Raw genomic sequence first — 23454 nt, 5'->3', positions numbered from 1 at the left:
CAACGACCCCCTGACCCCAGTTGAGTTCAGTGTTGAGGAGTTTTATTATAAATCAATTTAAAAAGAAACTTTATATATAATAGTCATAAACTAAAGTGGATCGTATTGTTGACGACGAGTGACTGTGTCTATGTCAGCGTTCTTTGAATGTGACGTCACTCTTAGAATGTTATTTTAATCCACTTAGTAAAAATGACAAATCAATTATTAGTAAATGTTGTGTAATCTTTTGATGTTACACTTTATGGATGCAGTAAAATACTTTTATTTTCACTCGAACTCCTGTGTTGTTCTCAGTATTTTCTTGATCTTTAAAGTATGTACTTTATTGAGTATTGTTTTGATTGTTTAAGCGCTTTGTGACCCTGGTCTCGAAAAGCGCTATATAAATAAATATTACTTACTTACTTACTTAAATCAAAATCCTGCAGTGCACAATCATTTCATGAGCAACAGCGCCACCTCCTGGATGAGATTTGACTTTAATAAATAGGACCACAGCAGAAATGTATTTACAATATGACGTTCACGAACTAAAAACACGTGACGGTGTCTTTTCAATGTTGCCCAGTGTAAAAATGTATAAATGTAAAAAAATATAGAAACATATTTGAGCAAGTAAGGAGGTGTAATCTTGTGAGGTTGAAGAATTTTAAGGCAGCCAAATAGGTTTATTTTTTAACTTTCATAATGTTAAAACTTAAGCAATCGATTACATAACAATTTATAATTTACCAACATGTTTAAATTGACTAAGAACAGAAATAATATATTAAGGTGAAATGAATATGATTCTTTAACATTTTCTTATCATTAACATATTTAAAATCAACTCATAAATGGGTAGTTAGATAGTCTTCATTGAAAATATAAAATGAATGAACATGTTTATTAAATGTTTGCTGGTTTGTGAGGAATAGTCTTACCGTACCTGTCCAGGTGGGGTGAATGTTCCAGCGATAACAATAATGGGTTTGTTGGGATTATAATGTAGGATTAATAAATTAATGTTGATCAGTGAATAAACAAAGATGAGTTTGTGATATTAAAGTCAGCAGAGAGAGTGAAAAGATGAAGTCTTGCTGTGTCACTCAGGCTGCACTACAGTGTCTGCTCACAGGTGTGATCCCACTACTGATCAGCACGGGGGCTTTGACCTGCTCCGTTTCCGACCTGGGCCGGTGTACCCCTCCTTGTGCGTGAGTCCATCAGCCAGATGTGGTGGCGCACACCTGTAATCCAGGTGACTGGGAGGCTGAGACTGGAGGATGGTTTGAGTTCAGGAGATCTGAGCTGCAGTGGACTGTGTTGATCAGGTGTCCACACTAAGGTCCGTGTCCATATGGTGCTTCTGGGGGAACTCAGAACCAGCAGGTGGTCTAAGGAGGGGTGCACCGGCCCAGGTCGGAAACGGAGCAGGTCAAAGCCCCCGTGCTGATCAGTAGTGGGATCACACCTGTGAGCAGACACTGTAGTGCAGCCTGAGTGACACAGAAGGACTTCATCTTTTCACTCTCTCTGCTGACTTTAATATCACAAACTCATGTTTGTTTCTTCACTGATCAACATTCATTTATTAATCTTACATTATAATACTAACAAACCATTATTGTTATCGCTGACCCCACCTGGACAGGTACAGAATTACAATTCCTCACACACCTGCAACAGATTAATAAACAAATTCATTTAAAAAAAAATCATTTCAAAGAATAGTATGTAACGACTTAAACACGAGTTGATTAAAATATATAAATAAAAGGTTAAAAGACGGTTTAAATAAATAAAAACGTTTTTAAGATTTGAATTTATTTCACTTTAACTGAATATTATTGTTCTTAGTCAAGTTATAAATGTAGTTAAATGATAAACTGTTTTCTTATCGAATGCTTAAGTCTGGACGTTATGAAAGTAAAAAATAAAAGTATTTTACTGCATCTAAAAAGTGTAACATCACAATATTACACAAGATTTACTAATAATTGATTTGTGTTTTTTACTAAGTGGATTAAAATAACGTTCTAAAAGTGACGTCACTTTCAAAAACGCTGACATAGACACAGTCACTCGTCGTCAACAATACGATCCACTTTAGTTTATGACTATTATATATAACATGTCTTTTAAAATTGATTGTTAATAAAACTACCCAACACTGAACTCGACTGAGGTCATATTTATTAAAGTAAACATCCGGGTTCTTTTAACTTATAATCATTAACTGCAATGTCACTCTTGTCCAGAGAGAGGCGCTGTCGCTCCTAAAATGATCCTGCACTTTGTGTGATTTTGATAGAAGGAAGAAGAAAAGAACAGAAGCTTCTCTGACGTGTGAAAATATTTTTGTGATGATCCAGAGAGAATCAAAAGATAAAGTCTCGTTGTGTCTCATAATGTTGGGACTTTAGGAGTCGATCAGAGAACAATTTATTATTTTACCTAATTTTAAACTCTAAAATAAGTTAAGGTAAAATAAATACAATTAATTTAACACATTATTTTCAGTATTAACAATTTAAATGGCTTTTTACTTTTTACTTACATATTTAACTTGATTCATAATCAAACTCCTCAACACTGAACTCTACTGTGGTCATAGTTATTAAAGTCAACATCTCGTCCAGGAGGTGGCGCTGCTGCTCATGTAATGATTGTGCACTGCGGGATTTTGATTGAAGGAAAAAATGAACGAAGTTTCTGTGACAATAGTTTGTAATGATCCAGAGAGTCTCGCTGTGTCGCTAATAATGTCAAGACATAAGCAATGGATTAGAAAAAAATTGATTATTTTACTGAATTTTAAACTAAACTAAAAGCAGCTCTGGGTAGTTTTGGGTACCTTAATATTTTTGTACTAAAATAACTTGTGATGACACATCAACTTAAAAATAGTTGAATTACTCGGATACCGTGACTTGAGGTGTTTTGTGTGATTTTATTTTCACTTTTAATCAAACAAACAAATCAAAGTTAAAGTTATGTTATTTACAAAGCCGTCATAACACATATCATATTTCATTATCCACAATCTGATTCATTACCTTATCGGTATCCATCCTTCTTTCAGTCAATGGAAGTCTGGAAAGAATGGAATAATGGATATAATGTGTTAAATCAATTGTATTTATTTTACCTAATTTATTATTCATATTTTAGAGGAGTTTAAAATTAGGTAAAAATAATAAATTGTTCTCTAATCGACTTCTAAAGTCTTGACATTATGAGACACAGCAAGACTTTATCTTTTGATTCTCTCTGGATCATCACAAACTAAACATGTCACAGAAGTTTCTGTTCTTTTCTTCTTCCTTTTATTAAAATCACAAAGTGCACGATCATTTTAGGAGCAACACTCCCACCTCCTGGACGAGAGTGACATTACAGTTAATTATTAGAAGTTAGATAAACATGTTCACGCATGAGTTTATTTGCACCCAGTATCTGAGAAGAATATTTTAAAGTGTGCAGAACTTTATATATAATATTCATAAAGTAAAGTGGATCGTATTGTTGACGACGAGTGACTGTGTCTATGTCAGCGTTCTTTGAATGTGACGTCACTCTTAGAATGTTATTTTAATCCACTTACAAAAAACAAACAATTTATCATCAAATTCAAATCATTCAAACCTTTTTTACTTATTAATTTTTGGAATGTCTTTTACCCTTAATTACATATTTAAAATGGACTTCTGTTTTAGTCGTTAGATACTGTACTTTGAAAAAAAAAAGGATGTAAATAAATACATGTTTTTTATTCATTCATGTTTCCAGGTTTGAAGAATTGTAATACCGTACCTGTCCAGGTGGGGTCAGTGTTACATCGATGACAATAATGGTTTGTTGGGATTATAATGTAAGATTAATAAATGAATGTTTATCAGTGTGATATTAAAGTCAGCAGAGAGAGTGAAAAGATGAAGTCTTGCTGTGTCACTCAGGCTGCACTACAGTGTCTGCTCACAGGTGTGATCCCACTACTGATCAGCACGGGGGCTTTGACCTGCTCCGTTTCCGACCTGGGCCGGTGCACCCCTCCTTAGACCACCTGCTGGTTCTGAGCTCCCCCAGAAGCACCATATGGACACGGACCTTAGTGTGGACACCTGATCAACACAGTCCACTGCAGCTCAGATCTCCTGAACTCAAACCATCCTCCAGTCTCAGCCTCCCAGTCACCTGGATTACAGGTGTGCGCCAACACACCCGGCTGATGGACTCACTGATCTGATGGTGTTTGTAACTCAGGGTTCATGACGTCACTTCATATTTGTGTCCTGAGGACAGCATTCATTTGAAAAAAGGTGCATTTTTTGTTATCGATCAGTTCTTGAGTTCACTTTCAGACACGTACAATAAATTCCAAATGATACGTTTGTTTCTACTTAGGGATCAATTCAGTTTTATTTAACTATCTTAGTCTGTCTGTCTATCAGCTGCTTTATCCAGATCTCTTTACATTTGAATGTAAATGTTCAGAGAGTTAAAGTAAAGTCAGGTAGATAAGTTGTGTTACCAGAGTAAATGCTTTAACTAAATAAAGCAGAACTAAGAGCACACGTCTGATACTACAGCAGCGAAACAAAAAGGTCTATAATAATGTCAAAATATAATGTTGAGTTTATGGTTTGAACCCATGACCTTGTAGATCAAGAGTCATAAATCATAAATATTTACTTATAAATTTCAAAATTCTTACCCTTAACATTTTTCATACTTCAACTCTCTGGACATTTAAATCTTAATAAATACCAAATACATCATGGACCCTCAACTCTAAACACCATCAGATCAGTGAGTCCATCAGCCGGGTGTGGTGGCGCACACCTGTAATCCAGGTGACTGGGAGGCTGAGACTGGAGGATGGTTTGAGTTCAGGAGATCTGAGCTGCAGTGGACTGTGTTGATCAGGTGTCCACACTAAGGTCCGTGTCCATATGGTGCTTCTGGGGGAGCTCAGAACCAGCAGGTGGTCTAAGGAGGGGTGCACCGGCCCAGGTCGGAAACGGAGCAGGTCAAAGCCCCCGTGCTGATCAGTAGTGGGATCACACCTGTGAGCAGACACTGTAGTGCAGCCTGAGTGACACAGCAAGACTTCACCTTTTCACTCTCTCTGCTGACTTTAATATCACAAACGCATGATTGTTTCTTCACTGATCAACATTAATTTATTAATCTTACATTATAATCCCAAACAAACCCATTATTGTCATCGATGTAACACTGACCCCACCTGTACAGGTACAGTATTGCAAAGTATCTAACGACTAAAACACAAGTTGATTTTAAATATGTAATTAAGGGTAAAAGACATTCAAATAATTAATAATAAGTAAAAAGGTTTTAATGATTTGAATTTATTTCACTTGAGCAGACTATTATTGTTCTTAGTCAAGTTAAAAATGTGTCCAAGAGGAGTTTCAACAGGTTGGACAGGTTGATCAGGAAGAATCTTTAGATTGTATCATCTTGTTTTTTCTCTTTATTAGTCTTTGTTCTTGTTCTTATTTTATTTGTATTTATTTTTATGAATAATTGCCGTATTGCTGTGTCTAATTGGAAAAAAATAAAAAAAAATCCCAAAGGAGACCTGAGGGATCAATAAAGTTCTACCTAACCTAAAATTGTTAAACCTCATTAGATTACTTCTCCTAACTTTCTCAAAAATGTTTCTATATTTTTCTATATATTATACATTTTTACATACTGGACAACATTGACAAGACACCGTCACGTGTTTTTAATTTGTGAACATCATATTGTAAATACATTTCTGCATACTACTACAATATTATTCCTAGCTACTAAAATAATACATTTGATCTATGTTTACATGTTTACAGGTCAAAGGAGAACTTTGTATTCAATTATTTTTAAATATTTAAAAATTAAATGTCATCTTCGGGGGATTTCCAGTAAGTACAAGTGAAAGTGAAAGTAAATAGAGTAGGAGCATATAAGGGACTCTCCTCTGTTGCAGTGCATTTCGACATTCATCTCCTGAAAGGCTGAGCAAGTACTGAGTCGAGGTAAATTGCTTTAATCTCTTCTATCCACACTAACTCAATACGAAACTAACTAACAACTAACAGTGGAAAACACAATTCTGAATGATGAGCCACTTCAAAATATTAAATATTACCAATTCTAATAATTGGTAATATTTTTCAGAATGACACATTTACAGGAAATTAAGATTTTTTTTTGTTTAATTGACTTAAGTTGGATTGTGGTGTTTTACAGTTTGATATGAGGGTTTAATAAGATAAACCTTCATCGGTTACTTAGTGGTGACATTTGAACAGCAGCACAGATAACATACTTCCTTTCCGAATTATACATAAGAAAAAGAGTTGGTATTGCAAAATAAATGTGGACAAAAAGTGTGGGAGAGATTACAAAAAACAAAAAGACAGTGAGGCTTATTACTTATTTTGATTGTGTAACCGGGCAGCTCCATCCTGCAGGACGGGAGTACAATGCTATATGAGAACATTCATAAGAGATTATGATGCATTTATGGTGCTTTATAGAAGACGCCATGATGGTTAATAGTTATGTTTGCCAACTTGTAAAAATGTTTGTGTAGTATTGTGAGTTATCGATGGAAAGAGCTTTAGTGGGAACACTTTCTAATGTTGGTACACATGAGATTTAATTCTGAATAAAGTGCTATTTTTATAACAATGCAGTGTATTGTGGGAATCAGTGATTTTTAACAGATCTACGAGGATATTTCTCATGAAGAGCATATTTATCAACATTATTGTGGTTCTTCATGATTCCTTTATTTACATTTAAGTACATGAAGCTTGGATTACTTCACTCAAATATTTAAATTCAATGCATAACGAGAGACAGTTATTTCAACTCTGTGTTTTATTTTCAGAGTTCTGAGGAAGCTGAAAGATCTGAACACATTTCCTGTTCAGGAAGCACAGTAAAAACAATGGTAAGTACTTCAAACTCACCCCTAAGACTCCCGTTTTGTACATTAAAAACATGTAGGTACTTAACTGATTCAGGGCTTCTTCCACCTAAAACGGTCAAAACAGGGGTCCGTTCCGGTCGCTCCAACACGCCGTCACTTCCGGTTATTGTGGAGAGAAAAGGTCAATTCAGAGTGTCACGGGTCGTTTATTCGCCGCTTCAAGTCAAACAAAATACAAGCTTTACGATCGTGACCGGACACACTTTCTCTCGGTGACTTTACAGGACAATAGTCCCGGAGAAAAGGTCTCGAACTGAAGAAATATCGCGATATTCAAGCATCATGTGCCACGATCCCCTGTGGAGAGTACTTCCTAATTTGTTTCCTTTTCTAATCATTCAAATGTTCTTGGGTGGGGGTTTCTGTCTCCTAGTCCCCCCCTCACGGATGTGTCCCGCTTCGTTCTTAGATCCACATCCCAAGATGTGTAAAGGCAGACAAACAGACGTTTTAAATAACCGGTGTCATGTCTCTAATTCTGTTCCAAGCTTGTCTTGAGACAGTGAATCAGTCTGAGTGAAATGTTGATTGTGAATGTGTATTCAAACGTTTAAGCTCTGAGATGAAGAGAGTTATTCATACTTTATAGTTTGATTATCTTTTACCGTTAATTTAAGTATGGCGTATACGTATAGTGTATAATAATTTTTAATCAAACACACCAGAGTGACGTCAGAATGTTTAATTTAAGGCGTAGTCTCGTTTGGCGAGATTTCATCGTGATGAATGACCTACTGCGTTTTGAAGAGGACGACCTCATCATATACAACATGTGAATAAGTCAGGAGAGTTGGGTTTTCACATAAGGTTCCCTTTCATTTTTTTGTTCTTTCAATAAAGTTATATTTTCGAACATCCGTCAAAACATCGTCACTCCACGTTTGTGAATAGTGTAATGCAAACTGTGATCGATCGTTCTTGTCTGGTTGCTGACGGAGTTAGAGAGGCCAGTGTGTATGCTAGTGGGAATACTGTAATTTTGCTAATCCTGTGTTCAGTCGATCCTTCAGATCCTACTTCAGCTGTTCTGAGATTTGGAATTATCCTTAAGGCGGTGCTGAGGGCAAGTGAGGGCACACACCTGTTTTGTCAGTTTTCATTATAATAATAATCTCTATTTATATAGCGCCTTTCTAGACCACGGTCACAAAGTGCTTTGACAGCCATTCACACATACTGATGGGAGTAGGCTGCACACACGCGCCAAGTCTGCCAACAGGAGCAATCAGGAGCAACCAGGGTAAAGTATGTGCTCAGGGACACAACGACACAAGCTTGTCTGGAGCTGGGATTGAACCTGCAACCTTTTGGACTGCAGGCAACCCATCTGAGCTATGACGCCCCCTCATTGTCTGAGTCATTCACTTGTTGCTTTATCTCACGGACAACTCCCTAAAACAGTCATGGAAATTCGATTGTATTGTACCTCTTCAATCACTGGTTGTTATTGTAGCATCCGCGTCAACGTGATGTAAACGTGTTGAAATCACTTCATTCTGGTTCTTTCTTTCCTCCGAGCTGCCATCATCATTAGATTAGTTGTTTGTGTATATATATCAGTGGTGGGCCGTGCATTTCACACATAGGCTCACGTTTGAATGAATCCGCCTCTCAATAACTACTTTAAGGTTCTTTATACACCACAGGGATCTGACCGTGTACTGTTATAGGTCAATAAGACATTTAGATCATCATCAAATGAACACAACATCAGTGCATTATATCAAAATATAACTCCCACTACAGTCTGTGTGGTTTCCATGGCCACGACACACATGCTCTGCATCGCTTCCACACACACACACACACACTACGGGCTTCAGCACTAAAGCGAAACACACACACAAGCACCACTATTGATCTCATAAAGTGCGATATATTTTTTTTTTTAAAAAGCATTTACTCACGTAGTTCATGGAGGAAATAAATAAGTCATTTGAAGCTTGTGAAAGACTTGTCTTGGTGTTAGCATAACTTTCTTAACAACGTCCAGCTTTAATGGAAATATCCTTCTTGAAAATTGCTTTGCAAGTATATCCTGCGACCAGATCAAGTTCTTCAGCCATTGTGTGTTAAAAAAAAAGGTAAATTAAATCAAAAAATCGTTTCAACTCCATGTGACTTGTCTCAGTGCTATCCAATCAGAGGCTGTTACCCTGTTGTAAATGTGCTCCAGTCGCACTCCTATTGCTGAGCAGGCTCTTTAAAAGTCCAATGGAGTTTTTTTAACCAGTTCAATTGTGTTTTCTGGATATTGCGTTGTGTTGCACTCTGGATGTTGCTTTGTATGTATGTGTAAAAGTTGGTGTTGATTTGTGTCCCTTTTGTTGTGAAAAAACATATTGTATGCATTTGTAAAGGGCAGAACTGAATAACTGATGTTATTTTATTTTTATATTTTTATATATGTTGATTCAGAGTGAGGAAGATGACTTCATGGATATTTATCGTTCTGAGGAAGAAATGCAGTCGGATCCGTCCTCAGATGGTGTTCATCATCAGGGAACTACTATCAGCGCCATACAAGGTGAGCCAGAAGATGAATGATTCTAACCAAGGGAAGACAAATGCAATTGATAAATGTCAAGACATGCATAGAGAATTTGAATACATTTCAATAACAAGTATTTTCTGTTTTTGTAGGGTCACAGCTGAGAAATTACTTGACTGACCTCGGTCTTCACTACGAGGATAAACTGTCCCTGAGAACGGTTCTTCAGATCAACAAAAAGAATGTCAGTGATCAACACCCCACATGTGTTTCAGACCTGCCTTGTTATTTGCTGAGAAAACTAATGAGTGTCAATGTGACGGCTCGAAATGTGAAGTTTACAAACTCCCCCAGTGAGGCCGCACAAGATTCTGCCACCTTGGACTTGGATCAACTTCTAGATGGTCTACATGTAGACAGTAAAGAAAACCCATTAGATATCATCACAGCACTTTTGCTGTGTTCAGATAGTTTTGTGCAGCAGGAAATTGTCCTCAAAATGTCCATGTGTCAGTTCGCTGTGCCCCTTCTGCTTCCTAGTATTGACTCCAATCAGAGCACTCTGCTGTTGTGGGCTATGAGGGATATTGTCCATAAATACAGACCCCAGTCCCTCTCTGAATCAAAGGGCTTTGTTGAAGAACAAACCGTTCTTGCTAAACTGCCTCTTGTATCTTTTGTGAGCCTAGGCAAATGCTCGTTATCCAAGTCAGAGATTCTCAACAAAGTGCTATGTAATTCCCAGCAATATCATGAAATTTTTGTTCATCACAACATGGAGTGCGGAAACATTCCACGCAAGATTTCAAGTGGAATGGTGGAAATGACTTGGTATCTGCCTTGTGGAAACAAAAACATGGACCATTTCAATGTACCTGTGTCGGTGACTAACCTGCGAGGAGATGTCGAGTCATTTGACGCACAATACTCGTTTTTGTGTAAAATATCAACAGCAGTTTTTGTGTTCTGCGATGATCTAGCCTTGGGATCGCAGGTGTTAACAAAACAGCATCACAGGGCACAGATGTTCTTGGTTAGTAACAGTCAAAGTAGATGTTTTAACGTTGGGCATTTGAAACAGGTCGCCTCCAAGTTGAAATTGAATAATAAGAATATCGTTCTCAAGAAGCCGCAAAATAATGAAGCTGACTTTCTCAAGTGTCTGAGGGACGCGATCAATTATTCGGTGGATGCCTCAGATATCAGGATGAGCATCGAGGGGATGACTGATGTTGCCCATGAATTAGGGATTTTGGTGGATGAGGACTTGCCGGCGTGTCAAGGGGCAAAGAAAAGGGCTGATGCCATCACAAAAGAAATAGTGGACCCCCTCATATACAAAGAAGTCAATCTACCAAGGCAGGGAGAAATCTGGAAGAAGCTGACTGATCTTGAAAAAGAGCAATTCCGTTTGCGAAAAGCTGGAAATCAAAGTATAGAAATGTACAAAAGCCAATTAGAAACCGAGAAGAAACACTTTCGTAGACTACAGCAGTCTTGTGAAATTTCCTCTTCTATGCAAAGATTTATAGAAGCAATATCAACTCCAGGAATGGAGAGGGAATTTTTCCTCAAATGGATGAAAATAAATCTTGATAACTTGTCCAGGGAAAAGCTGTCAAAACTCCGTGAGCAATACAGGGATAAATGTGACAGTTCCAAAGACAGAGAGGAAATTCAGAAAATAGACAAACAGCTTTCCAGTAGCTCTCTGGGGATGGAACATTTCTTCCGGGAGATGGGCCAGATCTATGAGGCTTCACTAGCAACCAATGCAACAAACCCATGCTGTCAAGACTTACAGCATCTTCCAAAACTGTGCGCAGAACTGATGCTAAAGGGTTTGCCACTGGAGCTTGTAGATGGGGATGCGTCTAACATCCCCCTCATGTGGACACGGGACGTCCTCCTCCAGCTCAATGCCTTGGTAGCTCCTGAAGCCAGGATCAAGGTTATCACAGTTCTTGGAGTCCAGAGTACAGGAAAGTCCACTCTCCTAAACACCATGTTTGGAGTGCAATTTGCTGTCAGCAGCGGTCGTTGTACACGCGGTGCCTTCATGTTACTCATAAAAGTTGGTGAAGACATCAAACAAATGCTCAACTGTGACTATGTGGTTATCATTGACACAGAAGGGCTGAAGTCACAACAACTGGCCCAACTTGAAGAGAGCTATGCCCATGATAATGAGCTTGCCACACTTGTTGTCGGCTTAAGCGACATCACCATTATTAACATATCTATGGAACACATGCAAGAAATGGAGGACGTCCTACAGATTGTGGTGCACGCCTTTCTTAGGATGAAGGAAGTGGGTAAAAAGCCCAAATGTCTGTTCGTCCACCAGAATGTGTCGGATGTTTCTGCTCCTGAGACCAACATGAGGGACAGGAAGGTGCTGCTGCAGAAATTGAACAGAATGACCCAGGAAGCAGCCAAAATGGAAAAAAGGGAGGAGAACAAGCTCTTTACTGATGTGATGGAGTACAACCCAGAAACTGGGAACTGGTATATCCCTGGGCTCTGGAATGGAACCCCGCCAATGGCCCCAGTCAACTTGGGCTACAGTGAAGCTGTTAATGATCTAAAAAACCAAACCATACATAAACTTGGCGACTGTAACTCCTCTGAGAACAACATTAAGGCCTTTACTGAATGGTTGACCAGCCTTTGGAGTGCAGTGAAGCATGAAAACTTCATTTTCAGTTTCAGAAACAGTTTGGTAGCAGATGCATATATCAAACTGTGCACTGAGTTCAACAAATGGGAGTGGGAATTCAAAAAATCTATGTACACCTGGACTTCCAACACTGAAACCAAAATCTCAAATCTTTCCGGGGACTGTAATACAGCCGACATGACAACTCTCCTGGATTCTCTGAAAATAGAAGCTGAAAAGGAACTGTCTCACTGGGAGCGTAAGCTTCAGGACAATCTAGCACAGTACTTTGATGATGCAGATGGTTCTGCTCACCTTATTGAAAGATATAGAGAGCAGTTTGCAAACAGTGCAAAGATTCTGAGAATGGAAATCACAAATTCCGTTAAAATCCAGCTGGAAAGGGCCTCAGAAACAAAACGAGGGATGATTAAACTTAACAGAATCAAAAAGACACACACAGATGAGTTGGAAAATCGAGTGTGTGACCTGATTGATAAATGTGGAAAGACAAAGACCAAGATGACTGATGCCCAACTTAACCATGAGTTTGGAGAAATGTGGAAGGAAACTGTGAACAAACTGTCCTTCCCTGAGCAGAAAGCAATTGATGTCTTTGCAAGTATTGAGAAAAACCTCAGGGAAAATGTCAATCGCAAGGGAGCAAAGGCATCTCAGTTATTACATGAGAAGAATCTTCGTGACTGTGGATTAGAACCTTTCACATTCAACCCTAAAACATGTTCTTACATTACAGACAAGGTTCAAACATGGTTCAGCATAAAGTCCCACATCAAAGAAGTACAGGGCATGGCTGACAGCATTATAGCTGAATGCACAAAGTTTGCACAGGATAAAATAGACAAGAAGTGTAACTACCATGAGACTTACATCCAAGAAATCCTGTATATTATTGATAATCAGGTGAAAGCCAAACAACAAAATTTGAAGACAGACATTCAGTTTGACATTTTGCTGAAACAACACATTTGCGGAACTGTGGCCAGGGATTTCCTCAAAATGCACATCAATTTCAATGAGTTGAACGACCCGTACAGGTGCCTGGCTCAGAACAAAGAGAATTTCTTAGCCGATTTCAAAGATGTGTTTCATGAGCGGGACCAGTGCCAGAGCAAGGCAGATGAATTCACCAGCAAATGTCTAAAGCCAGCAATCACAGACTTCGTCTACCGTTCTTTGGGCCTCAACATTGTTGATAAAATGCTGACTCAGGAGGAGTTCAGCACACGGATGTCCTTCCAATACTCTCTTTTAAAGGATCTATTGTCCAAGAGGGACTTTCAAGAGTATCTGGGGTATATTCGCTCCTATGAAGAGTATGCTAAGCGTTGCATACATGAAAAAATGGTCTCTTACTTCTCAGTCTCTAATGAAATGCTTGACTTTGAGGATCGACACATCCGTTCTAGCATCGGCAGCATCAACAAGGCAATAAAGCAAGGCAAAACGGAGGCGGGGGGTGATTTAAAGGGCTATATTGAATATATTTACAAGGCTCTTGGTGACAAACTGGTCATCCCCCAGACTGCTCGTGGAGATTTTATGGTTTTTAACAAAGCTGACCCGAAACAGTTTGCTGTTTTTCTCACAAAGAGTCTCGAGGACATGAGCAAAACTCTCAAGAAAGAGTTTCAGAAGGAAACATTTGAAACAAAGCTTAAAAAGCTTACTTTGAATCCCGAGAATGAGCTCTTCTCAAAAGTCATTGGATGCGGTAAACAATGCCCGTTTTGCAAAACTCCGTGTGAGGCTGGAAGCCACACCCACAACGAGCACTGGGCATCCGTGCATCGCCCCTCAGGTCTGGGGACATGTCAATTAGTGCACAATGACAAACTGGTGACCGACATTTGTTCATCTTTAGTGATCAGTGATATACACTTCAGCTCCCTGGATACAAACGGTCAACCGCATCCCTACAAAACATACAGGGAGATCTATCCAGACTGGAAAATTTCTCCGGATGTCAGCCTTATATCATCAGACTACTGGAAATATGTTATGACGACGTTCAACGAAGGCTTTGCAGAAGAATTTAAATGCAAACCTGCTGTAATTCCTGAAACTTGGAAAGGTATCACACCAAAACAGGCAGAAGATAGTCTCAAGCTGTCATTTAACAGTCACTAACTCACTCATAGTATTTACTGAAATAAAGTTTTCACTTTGACTTTGTCCAATAATGGTTTGAAATTAACCGTGATCACTCTGGGGAATCAAGATGTCGAGGTCGGCTGCCGCAGTGTTTGTCCATCCTTTCTTTTAAAGTTTTGTCAACACATTTTAATGAACTGTACATGGTAATTCAAAGAGTGTGAATTTGTTGTGTACTGCACTGTCAATGATTGTACTTATTTGGAAACGTAGCTATTTAGCAACTTTACTCATTTTATTTACATTCATACTAAAAAGAAACAAGTGCCATTAAACATTATTGCAATTCATGTTCTTACAAGCTGCTGTACAAATACAATACATAATAAAACAGTAAAATAAAGTTTACTAGTGCTTGCAAATTTGTTGAAATGCTTTTGTGACATTATAAAGAATGGCATGTGCAGAAAAAAAACATGTTGTGTTTATTTGGTTTTCAGATGTGTAAAATACCATTACACATCAGACTCTCATCCACCACATTCAAGTATATGTCAAAAGTCCTCCCTATCAATCTTCAGTGTTAGCATGAAGGAAATATTGGTTTAGATATTGACTGCAAGTGTGATTTTTCGAAGCTCTTGACAATACCTGAATTGCAGGATTTGGAAAGTGGAAGTGAAACTTATGAGTCAGAGTCTAATTCTAACCGTCAGTGAGGACCCACAACAGCGACACACGGCACCGATCAGTCGATATACTGTAGTCTCAATAACACTTTTTTTTTTTTCACCTTAAAGACTCCCGTCGCCTGCTGCAATGGCTGCGATTATTAAAGAAATGGTCAGCCAGAAGAAAAGGAGGTATCAGGAGGATGGCTTCGACCTGGACTTAACATATATCTACCCAAACATTATAGCTATGTACCAATACTTATACCAATCCATTATAAATGAATAAACTTTTTTTTTTAATCATGTCCGTCCTCTGGATCCAGTGACCTCATGGACCCTCAACTCTAAACACCATCAGATCAGTGAGTCCATCAGCCGGGGAGAACAGTATCTAACGACTAAAACACAAATTGATTTTAAATATGTAATTAAGGGTAAAAGACATTCAAAAAATTAATAATAAGTAAAAAGGTTTTAATGATTTGAATTTATTTCACTTGAGCAGACTATTATTGTTCTTAGTCAAGTTAAAAATGTGTCCAAGAGGAGTGTCAACAGGTTGGACAGGTTGATCAGGAGGGCTGGCTCTGTGGTTGGAATGAAGCTGGACTCATTGGTGACAGTTGGAGAGAGTAGATCTCTGGACAAACTACTGTCATGGATCATGGATGATGACAGTCATCCTCTCAACACTGTCATCAGTGAGCAGAGAAGCAAATGGAACACGAATGCACCTTCAAAGATGCAAAACAAATAGTCTTAAGGACTCATTCATTCCTCGGGCTATTAAATTGTACAATTCTGAGATCGGGGGCAGTAGTGGAGCGAAAGTATGATGCTCTATTCTATGTTAATCTTTGTATCCTTTGTCTTTGTTATTTTTCTTTGATCTATGTTCTTTATCTTTAGACTTAGATTGTGTCATCTTGTTCTATCTCTTTGTTCTTGTTCGTATTTTATATTTATTTTCATGAATAATTGCTGTATTGCTGTGCCTACCTACCTACCTAAATGATAAATTGTTTTCTTATCGATTGCTTATGTCTGGACGTTATGAAAGTGAAAAAGAAAAGTATTTTACTGCATCTAAAAAATGTTACATAACAAGATTACACCTCCTAACTTTTGATGGTAAATTGTTTTTAGTCAAGTTAAAAATGTATCCACTTGGCCGTTGTGATGGCATTCCTCAGTTCTGACCTGAAAATAAGAGAGCGGGCACGTAGCATGTGGCGTACTTGACTGTTGATCCAGGGCTTCTGATTAAATTATTATAATTTAATAATGTTTGCTGGGGTGTGAGGAATTGTAATACCGTACCTGTCCAGGTGGGGTCAGTGTTACAGCGATGACAATAGTTTGTTGGGATTATAATGTAAGATTAATAAATTAATGTTGATCAGTGAAGAAACAAACATGAGTTTGTGATATTAAAGTCAGCAGAGAGAGTGAAAAGATGAAGTCTTGCTGTGTCACTCAGGCTGCACTACAGTGTCTGCTCACAGGTGTGATCCCACTACTGATCAGCACGGGGGCTTTGACCTGCTTCGTTTCCGACCTGGGCCGGTGCACCCCTCCTTAGACCACCTGCTGGTTCTGAGCTCCCCCAGAAGCACCATATGGACACGGACCTTAGTGTGGACACCTGATCAACACAGTCCACTGCAGCTCAGATCTCCTGAACTCAAACCATCCTCCAGTCTCAGCCTCCCAGTCACCTGGATTACAGGTGTGCGCCACCACACCCGGCTGATGGACTCACTGATCTGATGGTGTTTAGAGTTGAGGGTCCATGATGTCACTGGATCCCGAGGACGGACATCATTTGAAAAAAAGTTTATTTATTAATTATGGATTGGTAAAAGTATTTTTGTTTAGTATTTTATTTAATATTCAAATGTCCAGAGAGTAGAAGTATGGAACATTTTAAGTGTATTCATTTTGATATTAATAAATAAATGTTTATGATCTGTTGTTCACTCGATTCTAAATCCCTGAAGATCTGAATACAGCAGCTGATAGACAGACAGACGAACAGATAGTTAAATAAAACTGAATAGATACTCTAGTGGATAAAAAACATATAAAATGGAAATTATTGTTTAAAATTTAGAATGTATTGTACGTGTCTGAAAGTGAACTCAAGAACTGACTGACAATAGAAAAATTAACTTTTTTTTTTCAAATGAATGCTGTCCTCGGGATCCAAATATGAAGTGATGTCATGAACCCTGAGTTACAAACACCATCAGATCAGTGAGTCCATCAGCCGGGTGTGGTTGCGCACACCTGTAATCCAAGTGACTGGGAGGCTGAGACTGGAGGATGGTTTGAGTTCAGGAGATCTGAGCTGCAGTGGACTGTGTTGATCAGGTGTCCACACTAAGGTCCGTGTCCATATGGTGCTTCCTGAGTGACACAGCAAGACTTCATCTTTTCACTCTCTCTGCTGACTTTAATATCACAAACTCATGTTACTTTCTTCACTGATCAACATTCATTTATTAATCTTACATTATAATTCCAACAAACACATTATTGTCATCTCTGTAACACTGACTTCACCTGGACAGGTACAGGATTAATATTATTCACACCTTGAAACATGAATTAATAAAAAACATTTATTCATTTACATTTTTTTCAAATTACAGTATCTAACGACTACTGGTGACAGTTGCTGAGAGATCTATGTTCTTTATCTTTAGATTTAGATTGTATAATCTCGTTCTATCTCTTTATTTCTCTTTGTTCTTGTTCTTATTTAATTTTTATTTTTATGGATAATTGCTGTATTGCTGTGTCTAATTGGAAAAAAAAACTATTTCCTGAAGGAGACCTCCTGAGGGATCAATAAAGTTCTACCTACCAACCTAAATGGTAAATTGTTTTCTTATCGATTGCTTATGTCTGGACGTTATGAAAGTGTAAAAGAAAAGTATTTTACTGCATCTAAAAAATTCTAATAAATTATTACATAACAAGATTACACCTCCTAACTAAAAGGGACAAAACAGGAGTCCGTTCCGGTCGCTCCAACACGCCGTCATTTTCGGTTCTTGTACTTTGCTTTGTGGAGAGAAAAGGTCAATGCAGAGTGTCACGGGTCGTTTATTCGCCGCTTCAAGTCAAACAAAATACAAGCTTTACGATCGATCGGGCGCACTTTCTTCCGGCAACTCTACATGTCAAAAGCTCCGGAAGAAAAGGTCTAGAACTGTAGAAACATCGCTATATTTAAGGCAAATTTCGGGGCCGAGAGGTTCTCCCCCTATCGCCATATTGGTTCCTTCAAGCTTCCTGGTCCACAATCCCCTGTGGAGATTCCTTCCTAATTTGTTTCCTTTTCTAATCATTCAAATGTTCTTTGGTGGGGGTTTCTGTCTCCTAGTCCCCCCCTCACTGATGTGTCCCGCTTCGTTCTTTTGATCCACGACCTAAGGTGTGAAAGGGCAGACAAACAGACGTTTAGATAACCGGTGTCATGTCTCTAATTCTGTTCTAAGCTTGTCTTGAAAACAGTGTGTCAGTCTGAGTGAAATGTTGATTGTGAATGTGTATTCAAACGTTTAAGCCCTTAGATGAGGCTAGTAATTTATACTTTATATTTTGATTATCTTTTAGCGTTAATTAAAGTATGGCGTATACGTATAGTGTATAATAATTTTTAATCTAACATAACTTTTGATGGTAAATTGTTTGTTTTTTACTAAGTGGATTAAAATAACATTCTAAGAGTGACGTCACATTCAAAGAACGCTGACATAGACACAGTCACTCGTCGTCAACAATACGATCTACTTTACTTTATGAATATTATATATAAAGTTCTGCGCACTTTTAAAACATTCTTCTCAGATTCTGGGTGTCAAATAAACTCATGCGTGAACATGTTTATCTAACTTCTAATAATTAACTGTAATGTCACTCTCGTCCGGGAGATGGCAGTGTTGCTCATAAAATGATCGTGCACTGTGTGACTTCGACAAAAAAAAGAAAAGAACAGAAGCTTCTGTGACGTGTTTAAATAGTTTGTGATGATCCAGAGAGAATCGAAAGAAAAAGTCTCGCTGTGTCGCTCATAATGTTGAGAATTTAGAAGTCGATTAGAGAACAATTTATTATTTTACCTAATTTTAAACTCTAAAATAAGTTAAGGTAAAATAAATACAATTGATTTAACAAATTATATTCAGTATCAACAATTTAAATGGCATTTTACTTTTTACTTACATATTTATCTTGATTCATAATCAAACTCCTCAACACTGAACTCTACTGTGGTCATATTTATTAAAGTCAACATCTCGTCCAGGAGGTGGCGCTGCTGCTCATGTAATGATTGTGCACTGCGGGATTTTGATTGAAGGAAAAAATGAACGAAGTTTCTGTGACAATAGTTTGTAATGATCCAGAGAGTCTCGCTGTGTCGCTGATAATGTCAAGACATAAGCAATGGATAAGAAAAAAATTAATTATTTTACTGAATTTTAACTCAACTAAAAGCAGCTCTGGGTAGTTTTGGGTACCTTAATATTTTTGTACTAAAATAACTTGTAGTGATATTTAGACACAAATAAACAAGCGTGGAATATCCATGTAGGAGCTTTATTAACACACGTCTTTAGCCGTAGCTTCGGACCAAGAACAACACAACACACACGTCACACGAGATGTATCCATGCGCTGTGCGCTGTAGAAAACATAGTCCCTTAACACCACATCTCCCTTCCTTTGAGTCTGTTGAGACATAGTGTTACCAAATAAACATTTTCTTCAAAACAAATAAATAGAGATTTGTGCAAACAATATTTCGAGCATGTTTCAGTAACATTTCTAATATCCGAGATATCACTCCTTAAACATTTAACTAGGGTATCCCGAACAACTATTTACACAAACTCCTTAAATCTTTCTGGAGGTTTTGTTTCCCTTCCACTACTTCTTAAGACTTTAGGACTCTCCGGTTTGACAGGAGAAGAATCTTCTTCTGTGGCTTCTGTATGTTCAGTCACATTTTCTTTCTCAGTCTCGAGCCCTTCAGTTGGTTATTCCGGTGGTTTAAACAGTTGTCTAAGATGACGTCTGTTTCGTCTCACTTCACCTTTGTCAGTCTGGACTACCTTGGTGTATCAAACTGTTTAACAACAGTCGCAGGTTTGATCCAGCCCTTTTCCTGGTCTTATTTTACAGCCACTAAAGTTCCGGATTGCAGCTCCGGCAAGGGTTTAGGATTGTACCTTGTGTTAAAGTTTTGACTGTATCTTTCCTTTGCTTTTGCATCTTTTTGCCTTACCTGCATCAGATCAGGCCATGCAGGTTGCAATCTAGCTTCAATGGTTGGAAGAGTTGTACGAATTTGTCTTCCCAACATCAACTGAGCTGGACTCACTCAAGTCACTTGTAAAGGTGTTGCTCTGTACGACAAGAGTGCTAGTGATGGATCACTCTGTCTTAGAATCTGTTTTGCAGTTTGCACTGCCCTCTCTGCCTCACCATTAGCCTGTGCATTATGTGGGCTAGTAGTTATATGATCAAAATCATAAGCTTTTAAAAAGCTGCAAACTCTTGACCTGAAAACTGTGGTCCATTGTCAGTTATGAGTTTGTTTGCACAACCCCATCTTGCGAAGATGTTCTTCAGGCTCAAAACTGTACTGTCAGTAGTCAATTTTCAAGGGTGCAAAAAAGCACTTCTCATTGTTCAGCTTAAGTTCTGCTCTCCTCAAGGTTTCAAGAGTCTTTTGAAGTATCTCTTCATGTTGCTCCTCTGACTCTGAATGAACAAGAATGTCATCCATGTAAACAGCTACTCCATCGAGGTCTTTCAGCAGTTCTGTCATCTGACGCTGGAAGATTTCTGGGGCACTTGTTATATCAAATTGAAGCCTGTTGAAGTAGTATCTCCCAAATGGTGTTATGAACGTCGTCAACTTTGCACTCTCAGGATCCAGCGGTATCTGCCAAAATCCACTTGCAGCATCAAGTAGAGAAAACATTTTGGCATCTGCTAATTTTGGCAAGATGTCATCTATCGTTGGTAGCACATACTTTTCCCTCTTGACTGCTCTGTTGAGGTTCTTCAAGTCAACACATATCCTCAGCTGTACCTTGTTCTTCTTTGGAACTGGTACCATTGGAGCGCACCATTCTGTTGGTTCCTTGATTTCTGTAATTACTCCAGCATCAACCATACGTTTCAATTCCTCCTTCACTTTCTGAAGCATAGATATTGACACTCTTCTTGCTGTTGTCAGACTGTATGGTTGGACATCATCTATGAGTCTGATTTTTATTGGTGTGATGTTCAATGTTCCAATTTCATTTGAACTTTGGATCTTTTCCTTCTGTGAAGTTTTTACCTCTCCGATCCGTTTCACTAAGCCCTTCGCTGTTGCTACATTTCTTCCGAACAGATGACTTTCACTAGCACAGAGTACGTGAACTTTCAACTTATAATGTCTCTGTTTACTCTTAGTAGTCGCTGTGAAATAACCCAAACACTCAAGGCGACCTCCTGGGCGGTCAAGTGGTACTTGGGCCTTCTTTAATGCAGGTTTTCCATTCATCAACTTGAATGTATTTTCTGATATAACAGTGGTATCAGCGCCAGTGTCAATTTTAAAGTTTACCAGAACGTCAAGAATTCTGAGTTTCACTTTCCAGGCGTCATTAGAGTCGTTTACTTCTGTGACCTCTCCTAGGAAATGTAGATGATGGTTGTCTGTCCTCACATTGACCTCATTGACTGCGTGAACGACACACAGCAGCAAAATGTCCCATATTTTTACATGTGTGGCACTCAGAGTTTCTTGCAGGACACACCTCATCTCTTAAATGAGCTTTTCCACATTTGTAGCACTTCTTTCTTCCTTTTGAGGCATGTGCTTGATTTCCTCTTTGTCCATGTCTCTGCATTTGACCAGCATCCTTCTTTGTTCTCCACTTTGATACTTCATTCAGGTTAGTTCTTGTCTCTCACTGATGTGACATTTAACTTGTTCTGATTGACGCACTAACTCGACCGCTTTGTCCAGAGTTAGGTCCGGTGTTAACTGTAGCTTCTCTGACAGTTCCCTATCCAAGATGCCCACGACCAGTCTGTCACGAATATTTTCATTTTTCACTTCGGCAAAGGCACACGTGTCTGCGAGCTTGTGCAGGGCGCGGATGTACTCCTCCGTGCTCTCACTGGGCTGCTGTACACGCTGGTCAAAATGTGCTCGTTCGTGTATGACGTTAACTTTTGGCACAAAATAATTGTCCAGTTTGCCCAGCACGGTTTCATAGTCATCTTCATCTTCTCCTTGCCCAAAGACGAACATTTTAAACACTCTTTTCCAAGCGAATAGAGCAGTGTACACACCTGCACCTCTCCCTCCTCCTTGTTTAGCTTCGTTGCCACGCGGTAGCGCTGGAAGTGTTGTCTCCACTCCGGCCAAAGTTGCGGGCGAGAAAAGTCCAAACTTTCTGGTGGGGAGAATTTCGCCATGGTCCTTCAACTTCTGACACCATGTAGTGATATTTAGTCACAAATAAACAAGCGTGGAATATCCGTGTAGGAGCTTTATTAAAACACGTCTTTAGCCGTAGCTTTGGACCAAGAACAACACAACACACATGTCACACGCGATGTATCCATGCGCAGTGCGCTATAGAAAACATAGTCCCTTAATACCACACTTGTGATGACACATCAACTTTAAAATAGTTGAATTACTCATATACCGTGACTTGAGGTGTTTTGTGTGATTTTTATTTTCACTTTAAAAGTTCTTGGGGATGGTGTGAACATGCTACCTATCGCGCTGGTTGTGGCGAGTTACTGTAAAAAAACAAAGTTAAAGTTATGTTATTTACAAAGCCGTTATAACATATATCATATTTCATTATCCAACAATCTGATTCATTACCTTATCGGTATCCATCCTTCTTTCAGTCAATGGAAGTCTGGAAACAAAAAATCTGTCCGACTGCTACAAACCAGTGTAGGTACAAATTTGGTCCCCCCTACAAATTCTGTCCCCCCACTTCCTACGTGATGACGTCACACACCGAAGACGTGTTTATCCTCCAACTGCTGCGGAAAATGCACCTATAAGTATATGCATATATATGCATTTATATATGACATAACTTCTGTTTAAAACGTCACTAAGATGGAGCTGTTTAGTGTGGTTAGTGTCCATCGAACCATGCTCAGTTTTGTGGGCGTGTTAGTACGCCAATTTAGTGTGCATGGCGCACTAAATTTCGCATACTAAGAATTTAGACGCACTAACGCACTAAAAATACTAACTTTTAGTACGCTAGTATGCAATTTGAGACACAGCACAGGAGATGAACGGACGGAAAGTGATTAAGTTGACGAAGATCGTCTTTTTGTCAATATAAATGTTTTATGTGGTAAAAAGGATCATGTAAACATTCTTTTGACGTTTCTTCAACCCATAAAAAATATTTTAAAGAGACGTTCGCATATGCCGCGTGTGACGTCATCACGTAGGAAGTGGGGGGGGCAGATT

At 38.7% G+C, this 23454-nt stretch overlaps 2 protein-coding genes and 4 non-coding genes across 9 annotated transcripts in view; 3 read left to right on the top strand and 3 right to left on the bottom strand.

The window, feature by feature from the left end:
* LOC148069219 (up-regulator of cell proliferation-like) overlaps positions 1-23454 on the bottom strand; it is a 58977-nt gene that overhangs the window by 8356 nt on the left and 27167 nt on the right. The gene's annotated exons all lie outside the window — the stretch shown is intronic.
* On the top strand, positions 1212-1510 carry LOC148069230 (signal recognition particle RNA). Its single transcript, XR_015713094.1, has one exon.
* LOC148069229 (signal recognition particle RNA) lies at positions 3913-4211 on the bottom strand. The gene has a single exon (XR_015713090.1).
* Positions 4807-5105, top strand: LOC148069228 (signal recognition particle RNA). The gene has a single exon (XR_015713091.1).
* On the top strand, positions 5536-14667 carry LOC148069227 (up-regulator of cell proliferation-like). 2 transcript variants are annotated; one of them, XM_087802898.1, is made up of 4 exons: positions 5536-6029; positions 6890-6952; positions 9410-9518; positions 9635-14667. In XM_087802898.1, the coding sequence occupies exons 2-4, from the start codon at positions 6950-6952 to the stop codon at positions 14290-14292; spliced, it is 4770 nt and encodes a 1589-aa protein (XP_087659024.1). In that variant the 5' UTR covers positions 5536-6029; positions 6890-6949; the 3' UTR covers positions 14293-14667. The 2 variants fall into 2 exon arrangements, with proteins under 2 accessions (XP_087659024.1, XP_087659023.1); XM_087802897.1 differs by lacking the exons at positions 5536-6029; positions 6890-6952 and having other exon boundaries at positions 9398-9518.
* LOC148069226 (signal recognition particle RNA) lies at positions 16382-16680 on the bottom strand. Its single transcript, XR_015713077.1, has one exon.

This window comes from Callionymus lyra, chromosome 11 (assembly GCF_982586985.1).
Source record: "Callionymus lyra chromosome 11, fCalLyr1.hap1.1, whole genome shotgun sequence".
Classification (NCBI taxonomy): domain Eukaryota; kingdom Metazoa; phylum Chordata; class Actinopteri; order Syngnathiformes; family Callionymidae; genus Callionymus; species Callionymus lyra.
The sequence above is the reverse complement of the archived record's forward strand: the minus strand, read 5'-3'. Positions and strand labels throughout refer to the sequence as shown.